Below are 9,558 nucleotides of genomic sequence, written 5' to 3'. Positions count from 1 at the left end.
TCATTTCCAGATAATATTCCCTCTTTCTATTTCAATATGTTCCTGTTACTCTCTACTGTGTTATACCGTAACCATAAACCAAAACATTCAATAAATGCAAAACATTTAATGTAATGAAAAATGTAAAATGTAATGTAAAACATAAAAAAATGTAAAATGTATCATTTTAAAAACAGACCATAGACAGGGACGAATTGTCATTCCAGCTAATTCATTCAGAGAGGTGGATCCTGGAATATGCAACACAGATTGGCAATATCTAGTTTCACTTATTGCATCCATTTTAAGTTCCATAACTGTAATGAGATTTTGAATGAATTTTGGTATTACTTGTAATTAGATTATGAAAATATGACAGAGCTCAAAATTAATCTACCATAAATAAGATCAACCACTTAGCTCTAGATATTTTGGATGATTCCTCCAAATGTATTCATTCAAAAGAATCTTTTCTGTGCCAAAAAGCAGTTTAAAATGAATTGGGGAAAACACTGAAAACATTCCCCTCATTCTTGTTGAAAAAAGGGGAATAAAAAAGGAACCATTGAAACAGGTGGAAAGCATGATCTAGTCACGTGTAGAATGGAGAACACAGTTGACTACGTAAAAGGCCAGTGCACTGCAATGCTGGGTCAGGCATTCATATACAATAGGGGACACAGAGTCTTTGAACTGGGACAGGTATAAAGGTAGTCAAGCGCAAAGAACAGTGCATTGGAGCCATATCAACTTTCAACAGACTGACATCATGGGCAGAGTGCGTTCTTAACATTTTGATTTACATTGTAAATTGTTATATAGCAACTTAAACATAAATTATAACGTTGGCAAATTCCAAATATTCTTGCAGGATACATGATCAACCAATTAACAAAATTTTTGTCAAAATTTCAGGTCATCTTCTACGAGGACAGGAACTTCCAGGGTCGCTCTTATGAGTGTCAGAGTGACTGTGGTGACTTCTCCTCCTACCTGAGCCGTTGTCACTCTTGCAGAGTAGAGAGTGGATGCTGGATGATGTATGATCATCCCAACTACATGGGAAATGGGTATTTCTTCAGGAAGGGCGAGTACGCTGATTACATGTCTATGTTTGGAATGAGCAACTGCATCAGGTCCTGCCGTATGATCCCAATGGTGAGTTCTATGAGCATTTTAACGTGTCCATAATAAATCAACTTGGGGTAATTACTGTTTAAAAAAATAAAAATAAAAAAAAATATTATATATATATATAAACATTTTTAGATTATTATTTTTTTTAAATAGGATCATTTCACAATGGTGATCTACAAAGAGGCATAACTAAACTGTTTCAGATGTTGTTTATTGTAAAAACTGATAAACTTAAATGACTTCTCTTCCACTACAGCACAGGGGATCCTACAGAATGAGGATCTACGAGAGGGAGAACTTCATGGGTCAAATGTATGAGATGATGGATGACTGTGACAACATCATGGACCGTTACCGCATGTCTCACTGCCAGTCCTGTCATGTGATGGACGGCCACTGGCTCATGTATGAGCAGCCCCACTACAGAGGCAGGATGTCCTACTTCAGGCCTGGAGAGTACAGGAGCTTCAGCAATATGGGTGGCATGAGATTCATGAGCATGAGGCGTATCATGGACTCCTGGTACTAGTGTTTTAGCATTATGATGAATTAATTTATCTATAAAAATAAAACAAAACAATTTCATGAAACTCGTTTCAGTGTCATTAATATTTGTATCCCCAAAATGCCTAATGAGATAATTCACAATCACAAAATGTTATTAAACACTAAAGACCTTACAAACGAGCATGACTTCAGACCTTCAGATATGTCAGAGTGTCATGACATTTATAAGCATAAGGCATGCCATAATTACTTGTTTTTAAAAGTATCTGATTAACAAGCAAAAACAAATAAAATTTGTATTCAACAGCCTACAATATAAATTCAGCAATTGCATTCTCCATACACTACAAGACAGAAATGCAAAAACAGATCTCTCTCTAGTTTGACCAGGTGAGTGTTGATTTTTATGCTGGTTTAGGCCATCACACGCTGCTCAGAGAGCCTTGTTCCAAAACAGAAACCCATAAGAATAAAAAAATAACTGCCTTCAAGTCAAACAAGTCGACACATGGATCAAGAAGCACAGGAAAACAAGAAATTGTATAGTACACTTTAGCAATTGTGGTTAAGGATTCTGTTAAAAGATTCTTTTTCTTATTTATTTTTTTTACTTAAAGCTACAATATGTAATTTTTCGCCGCAGTGGTCGCATTTTCAAGACAAAGGCGAAGCTTGATGACGCTGTGAAGGAGAGTAGAACGATGGGAGATGTCGTTTTCACCATCCAGAAATGTATGGTATAATTCGTATAATTCACGAATCATGTTCATGGATGAGGTAATAAATTCATTTTTGTATTACCTGTACGTTTGATCACACTATTTTATGTCATCATAATGAATTATCTATAAGGAACGTGAAATGTAATGCTATTAGCCTGTTACTAATATGTAACTATTTGTCAAAAGATGGGTTAATGCTGCACCGTTTTACACATTGAAAACAATCGTACTAAAAGTAAATTTGAACGAAACCACAGTATTTGCAAGTAATGGCTAAATATTTTTGTGCAACACATAATGTATTTAATTTCACTGCCATAGACTTTGTCACCAGACTTGATAAAAACTAAAGTGTTACTGAAGTACAAACAAAGTGCAATATAACGGTATGTGTAAAATATATATTTGCTTACCTGTCTTTTAAAACACACGCGAGAGCAGAGTCTCTGTCAAGTTAGCGAAGCTCTCTCCATTCTGAAAACACCACACCGATATTTATCCTTGTTTTATTTCTCTGTTTTTCCCAAAGCCTGCTTGCCTTAGTTGATCTACGTTTACGTTTTTGTGGGGATTTTCTGTACTCGCAATCAATAATTGTGAACCACGATGACTGAACAACACAGCGGCTGCCATTGAAACAGCCGCTTATGAGGCTAATGAATCTATGGATATATTTCTATGTTTTCTACAAGTGGAAACCGGGGTTAGTGTGGATATTACGTCACTGATAGGCGACAATGACAAGGGACGAGACATTATTTAAAACTGGAATTTCTCTGGATTTACAAATCCTTGGGAACTTTTGGGATAATGTACGTCCACAACTGCATTAATATATAGCACACTGTGAAAGTGGTTTTTGAATATTTTCTTACAAATATCTTACATATTGTACCTTTAATCTTTGCTAATTAGATTATAATTGTCAAGTGAGCAACAGCAAGTGTATAACACTGATCTGAGTGCTTGATGTTGGAGAGGTCAGAGTATGCCATGTGACTGGAACTTCTGGGAAAAAGGAAAACATGCCCTTGCTGTCTCTTCTCCATTTAGTCACATGAATGTGACAAGAGTTCAAGCCCACTAAGCCCGGTGAACTCCCAGGGAGTTTGCCTTCTGATCACTTTCATTGCACTGTAGATGATAACAGAGACATCGGAATTACACAGGGCTCTTATTTTCTCAGCGTTTGACTTTATACTGACACCTAAAGGCCAAACATGACAGGACATAGAAATCTCAGAGGCAATCATTTTGTCTGTTAGTCTATCCATTCTTAATTAGTAAGAGGGACTAATCAACAAGAGGGTGAGATATTTGGACAAAACGTCACACCTACCAACATCACTGGCAATAACAGTTTATTTTAAGTCAGCTAGCCACCTTATTCTTGCTAAAGTAAAAATATTTGCCTTGCAACTATATTTTTTAAACATTATGAAATCAGTCTCAAGTTATTTTAGTTATGATTATCTATCAATCCACATTCATGCTGACATCAACCAAAATATTGTTTCCCCATACTTTATTTTGTGGTTTTCATAAATCGACATCAACTAAATATATATTTTTAATTAAATCATATTTCTCTCATGGCTAAACTGCAGTAGCCTTATGGTGCTACTTTAGTGCAACTTCACAAATCTCAGCGAACAAATACTCTTTTTCACCCCAGTTTGTCCCTCGAACTTTCTACTGATACCTACTGATGCATGAAGTTTGCTTATTAACTGCTTCTACTTCACACTAGAGTCTATCTCCGTCTTTGGACATTTCATTTTTTTATTGTGCTCATTTAGTTTGGACAGTTTTTATATTATTTGTATGTGTTATAAAGCACATTTAACCAATGAAACATGCTAAGCACATTCAACGTTGTTTTGTTATTTCTATTTACAGAGCTATCAAATTGCAAGACGTAAATGGTCATGTGATCTACACACGGCAGGCTCCATGAGCGTAATAAATAAAATAGCCTTTTGGTTTTGTTCAAAAGCACTGTCATTTTCTTTCACTTTACTTTTTAAATGAAAAAAAAAAAAAAAAAACTACTGAGTGCACCTTAAATTTATGGACTGGTTCAACTGTTCTTTATTGTAGGACCGCAAAAATACATTTTAAAAATAAGAATCATTGATACGCCTCATGCTCATGAATCTCATGCCACCCATATTGCTGAAGCTCCTGTACTCTCCAGGCCTGAAGTAGGACATCCTGCCTCTGTAGTGGGGCTGCTCATACATGAGCCAGTGGCCGTCCATCACATGACAGGACTGGCAGTGAGACATGCGGTAACGGTCCATGGTGTTGTCACAGTCATCCATCATCTCGTACATCTGACCCATGAAGTTCTCCCTCTCGTAGATCCTCATTCTGTAGGATCCCCTGTGCTGCAAAGGTATGAACAGAAATTTACAATTTGTGCTAAATTGTTATAAGAGCATTTAGTGAACAGCTCTAGAGGGAGTAAAGTTGTATGTATTATGCTCTTACCATAGGGATCATACGGCAAGATCTGATACACTCATTCATGCCAAACATAGACATGTAGTCAGCATAGTCACCCCTCCTGAAGAAATACTGATTTCCCATGTAGTTGGAACGGTCATACATCATCCAGCAGCCACTCTCTATTCTACAAGAGTGACAGCGGCTCAGGTAGGAGGAAAAGTCACCACAGTCACCCATACACTCATAAGAGCGACCCTGGAAGTTCCTGTCCTCGTAGAAGATTATCTGTTTTGGAACACAAAAGAAACAGTGAGACACTTAAGTACTTTTAAATGAGTAAAAGTAGCATCCTAAAGATGTACTATTGTTTTTAAATTTAAGTATCAGTAGTACTCACCCTGCCCATGATGGTAGTGGTAGTCTTTTAGACCACTTTCGTACTGGTACACTGACCCTGTGCTAATGTTAACCCTTACATTTATACCTTCCCAAACCTAAAGAATATGTGCCTCCTATTGTGGAAACTCCTGACAAAGCAGCATGGTATAGAGGCCCATGAAAAGCAAAAGTGCTTTTGTAATATGTCAAATGTAACTGAATCTCCTGTTTCTAGGTTTACCAGTCTCAAGTAGCCAGTAGATGGGTTTGCATCTTGATGTTTCTTTTGTGTTGAATGAACAATCAAGTGAACCTACAGTCACATGAGATGTAAGCACAGACTAGGCAAGTATTCCTCTACCAATCCATATTTTCACTAAGAATTCATTGTAAAATAACCCTCTTTACATTTCACCCGAGCTGGCAGATGAACTTGACAAGATTCCCAGCATATTCAGGTATAGAAAAAAAAAAAAAAAAATCAAATTTTCTTTCCCTGATACACAAGTCTGTTAAACTTAAACACACAACCACACACACAACCACACACACAACCACACACACACACACAACCACACACACACACACAACCACCCACACACAACCAACCACCCACACACAACCAACCACACACAACCAACCACACACAACCAACACACACACACACACACACACACACACACACACACACACACACACACACACACAAATGAAGAAATAAAGAATTAAAGAAAATTAGACAATAAAAGGTAAAAAGGTTTTGGAATTAAACCACAAAATCATTTCAAAATCAAATAATAAAGCACATATGTTTAAACTGATAACATGTAGCCACTTGCCTTACCACAATCATTTTCTTTTCACTTACATTACAATATTGGGAGTAGGAAAATCCGTGTTTTTGACTAACTTAGAGCTGCTCATACTGTGTTCAAAGTCCAAATTCACACATTTGATCAATAGCTCAAACCACCAAAAGTCTGTGTTGGACCATTGTTTTTGAAATGTTGAGGTATATTAGAACAATCTTCAATCAGAAGAATTTTAACAAAAAAAAAATGTTCTTAACCTAGCATGTTCACAAAAATAAATTGCAAATGAGTTTAAACAAATTACCTTGCCAAAACCTATTGTCCTGCATCTCAATATATGTTTACATATTTCTTTAAATGTTGTAAAATTATGGTATTTTAAACAGATCAATTTTGATTACAGTTTTTTACGATTGCTATGACAGATTTTTCTATACTTTTAACAATTTTCCAAAACTCTTAACACAGTTAGCACTACATCCGTCTGTGTAAGCTATACTATTAACACATTTCTTGTTGCTTTAACACAAAATGCATGCAATTAACACAAATTTAAAATGCTTAAACTTCTTTTACACACAAGCTCAAACAAGAAAAAAACAATGGATTTTTACTGCCAAATTTACCAATGCTTTAACACTGTATGCCAGAACAGATAACACCATGTTCTAAACCTAACCTTACAGGCTAAAGTCAAGGTAAACAGCTGCTTATATTGTGAATTGAAACACAAATATATCCCCTGTATTTTATTCTATTCTTACTGAGAAACAGCTGATTGAATTATGCAAATAATTAGAAGATGACTCTTTTTTTTTTCTTTTTTTTTTCTTCTTGTGCTTTTTCTGTTCGTATATTTTGTATTTTCACATTATTCCATTGCTAGTGAGAAACAGCTGATTGAAGTTATGCAAATATGGGACAATGTGGCATTCCACCATTCCCGTCTAGTCACAGCCTGGTTTGACGCCCATCAGAGGATGATGTCCATTTTCCTTGCCCCTTACTTCCCTTTCCTCAACCCCATTGAGGAGTTTTCTCAGCCTGGAGATGAAAGGTTTTTGACCATAGTCCACAGGACCAAATGTCCCTCCTGTATGCAAAAGATGTTGCATACCAAGACATCACAGCTGAACACTGCCAGGTGTGGATAAGGCATGTTACTGTAAACGATTCTTCCCAAGATGCCTTGCCAGGGAAGATATCAGGTGTGATGTGGATGAGAACATGTGGACAAATGCAGAAGACCGGGCAGATTAGAAGATGGCCTTTTCTGTTTGTATATTTTGTATTTTCACATACAGTAATACTGTAAATGGCAGCTATATTGCATATTTTTGTTATCTTGCAGAAATGTCCTGTCGCAAATAAAGCTGTTACTGCAGCAATTCTGTGTCTGTCTTCTTTTTTTTCATAAACCATACATTCTATAAAGCTACTCTAAGAAGGGTCATTTATTTTGTAGTATTGAATTTCTGCTGCAAAAAACAACAACAACAAAATGCATGCATTTACATTACAAACAAAACAAAAATGTAGAGCGACTTCAAAAAAATAAATAAACTGCAGTGCAAAACACAATCTATGATCAATACAATATACTGTCTGTTGTATAAGGGCAGACCTGACACATAAAATAATGCAGTTTCTGTAATTTCAGCTGATGATAGTGTTTTTTTTGTCATTGTGTTATGATTGACTAAATGTTCCTGTTGGAAGAGAACATGTGTTAGTGTTTTGAATAATTATTTGATTTTGAAACATGTTTGCAGTGTTTTGTTAGACATAGTGTATTGTGTTAGTGTATTATTGTATTTTGAAAATTAGTTTTGGAGTTTAGTTTACAATGTGTGATTTTGAGCATGAAATTAACCGTTTTGCCAATTGTGTGTTTTAGGTGTGTTGGTGCGTTAAGAGTTTAGGAAACTTGTTAAATGTATTGAAAAAACTGTCATAGCGATTGTAAAAAACTGTAACACTGTGTTTGACAAAATTAGACATGTTATTGTGGAGTGTATATAACCTGTAGGTTCAGTTGAAATGGTCCACAATGAATGCACTCTAAACGTTTCCATACTGGTCTGCTGAGTCAGGAGGTTGTCCTCAATCTCAATAGCAAGCACACAGTTTTATTCAGTTCGCTCGGGTATAAAAGTAAGGGTGAGACCTGTCAAGAGGACAGAGCAGTGTAAACGGAAGAGCGTCCAATAATAAAATAAAAAATGACTACCACCAGCATGAACACGTGCAGGGTAAGTAATCATATAAATAACAACGAAATACCGCTTTCTCTCTCTCTAGTAGAATGCAATTTTTTACTGAAATGCATGCATACCTCAAAATTCCTAGTTAACCTCTTATCTTTAATCCTCTTTAATCTTTAATCTCAGGCTGTCTTCTACGAGGACAGGAATTTCCAGGGTCGCTCTTATGAGTGCATGAGTGACTGTGCGGACATGTCCCCCTTCTTGAGTCGCTGTCACTCTTGCAGAGTGGAGAGTGGCTGCTTCATGATGTACGATCGTCCCAACTACATGGGAAATCAGTATTTCTTCAGGAAGGGCGAGTATGCTGATTACATGTCTATGTTTGGCATGAGCGACTGCATCAGATCTTGCCGTATGATCCCTATGGTAAGAGAAGAATATATACTTCACAAAATGCTCTTATAACAGTTTAGCACAATTTTTACCTTTCTGTTTATATGTTTGTAGCACAGAGGATCCTTCAGAATGAGGATCTACGAGAGAGAGAACTTCATGGGTCAGATGTACGAGATGATGGATGACTGTGACAACATCATGGACCGTTACCGCATGTCTCACTGCCAGTCCTGTCATGTGATGGATGGCCACTGGCTCATGTATGAGCAGCCCCACTACAGAGGCAAGATGTCCTACTTCAGGCCTGGAGAGTACAGGAGCTTCAGGGATATGGGTAGCATGAGATTCATGAGCATGAGGCGCATCAGTGATTCCTTCTATTAAAAAGTAAATTGTATTAATGTGAGAAAATTTGTGTTACTTGACAATAAAGCACTTCTGAACTACTCTCTTAAAACACTTTTGTTTAGTTTTAAGGATAGTAAAATGAAATCCAGTAAAACATCAAAGCCATGGCATGTAAGTACTTGACTAGAACGGAGAAACCATTATTTATTGGTCAAAAATGATGACTTTTATAATATTTCAAACAACAATCCAAAACAAATAATGGATCACTCACTGTAGTCATATTGTTTGGTCGATATAGAACACAAGTAATTTGATTGAAAACTGTTCCACTCTAATTGAATCTTCATTCACTTTGGGTCAGGATATCTTCAAACCTTCAGCCTGACAAAAAGTATCTGAATGGATTTTCTGTATACACAATGGTCTATAAAATGTAAATGAATTTGACATGAAGTAAACAGGCAGTTTGGCTGTAACTTGGTAAGGCTTTCACCAATTGAAATAACATTTTGTAAGTGTCATTACCAACATTTGCTGACAATATGAGCAGAATAACCATGACTATGAAAAGGTGTAAACAAATATGAAATAGAATTTGTGAATTATAGCTTAACAAGA

At 36.3% G+C, this 9,558-nt stretch overlaps 3 protein-coding genes across 3 annotated transcripts; 2 read left to right on the top strand and 1 right to left on the bottom strand.

The window, feature by feature from the left end:
- Nucleotides 1-582: 582 nt before the first annotated feature.
- LOC309503076 (gamma-crystallin M2-like) lies at nt 583-1,645 on the top strand (the record flags this gene model as incomplete). Its single annotated transcript, XM_082175767.1, has 3 exons — nt 583-681; nt 895-1,137; nt 1,373-1,645. The coding sequence occupies 3 exons, from the start codon at nt 583-585 to the stop codon at nt 1,643-1,645; spliced, it is 615 nt and encodes a 204-aa protein (XP_082031893.1).
- A 2,817-nt stretch (nt 1,646-4,462) lies between these two features.
- Nucleotides 4,463-5,048, bottom strand: LOC309502956 (gamma-crystallin M2-like; the record flags this gene model as incomplete). The annotated part of the gene is made up of 2 exons (XM_082175630.1): nt 4,839-5,048; nt 4,463-4,735 (listed from the first exon to the last, which is right to left on the bottom strand). The coding sequence occupies exons 1-2, from the start codon at nt 5,031-5,033 to the stop codon at nt 4,463-4,465; spliced, it is 468 nt and encodes a 155-aa protein (XP_082031756.1). The 5' UTR covers nt 5,034-5,048.
- Nucleotides 5,049-8,208: 3,160 nt separating this feature from the next.
- Nucleotides 8,209-8,973, top strand: LOC309502944 (gamma-crystallin M2-like; the record flags this gene model as incomplete). The annotated part of the gene is made up of 3 exons (XM_082175618.1): nt 8,209-8,238; nt 8,377-8,619; nt 8,701-8,973. 3 exons carry the CDS (start codon nt 8,209-8,211, stop codon nt 8,971-8,973), a joined length of 546 nt encoding a protein of 181 aa, XP_082031744.1.
- Nucleotides 8,974-9,558: the final 585 nt, after the last annotated feature.

The sequence above is a fragment of the Leuciscus leuciscus genome (genome assembly GCF_965113295.1).
Source record: "Leuciscus leuciscus genome assembly, chromosome: 7".
In the NCBI taxonomy this organism is placed as follows: domain Eukaryota; kingdom Metazoa; phylum Chordata; class Actinopteri; order Cypriniformes; family Leuciscidae; genus Leuciscus; species Leuciscus leuciscus.
The sequence above is the reverse complement of the archived record's forward strand: the minus strand, read 5'-3'. Positions and strand labels throughout refer to the sequence as shown.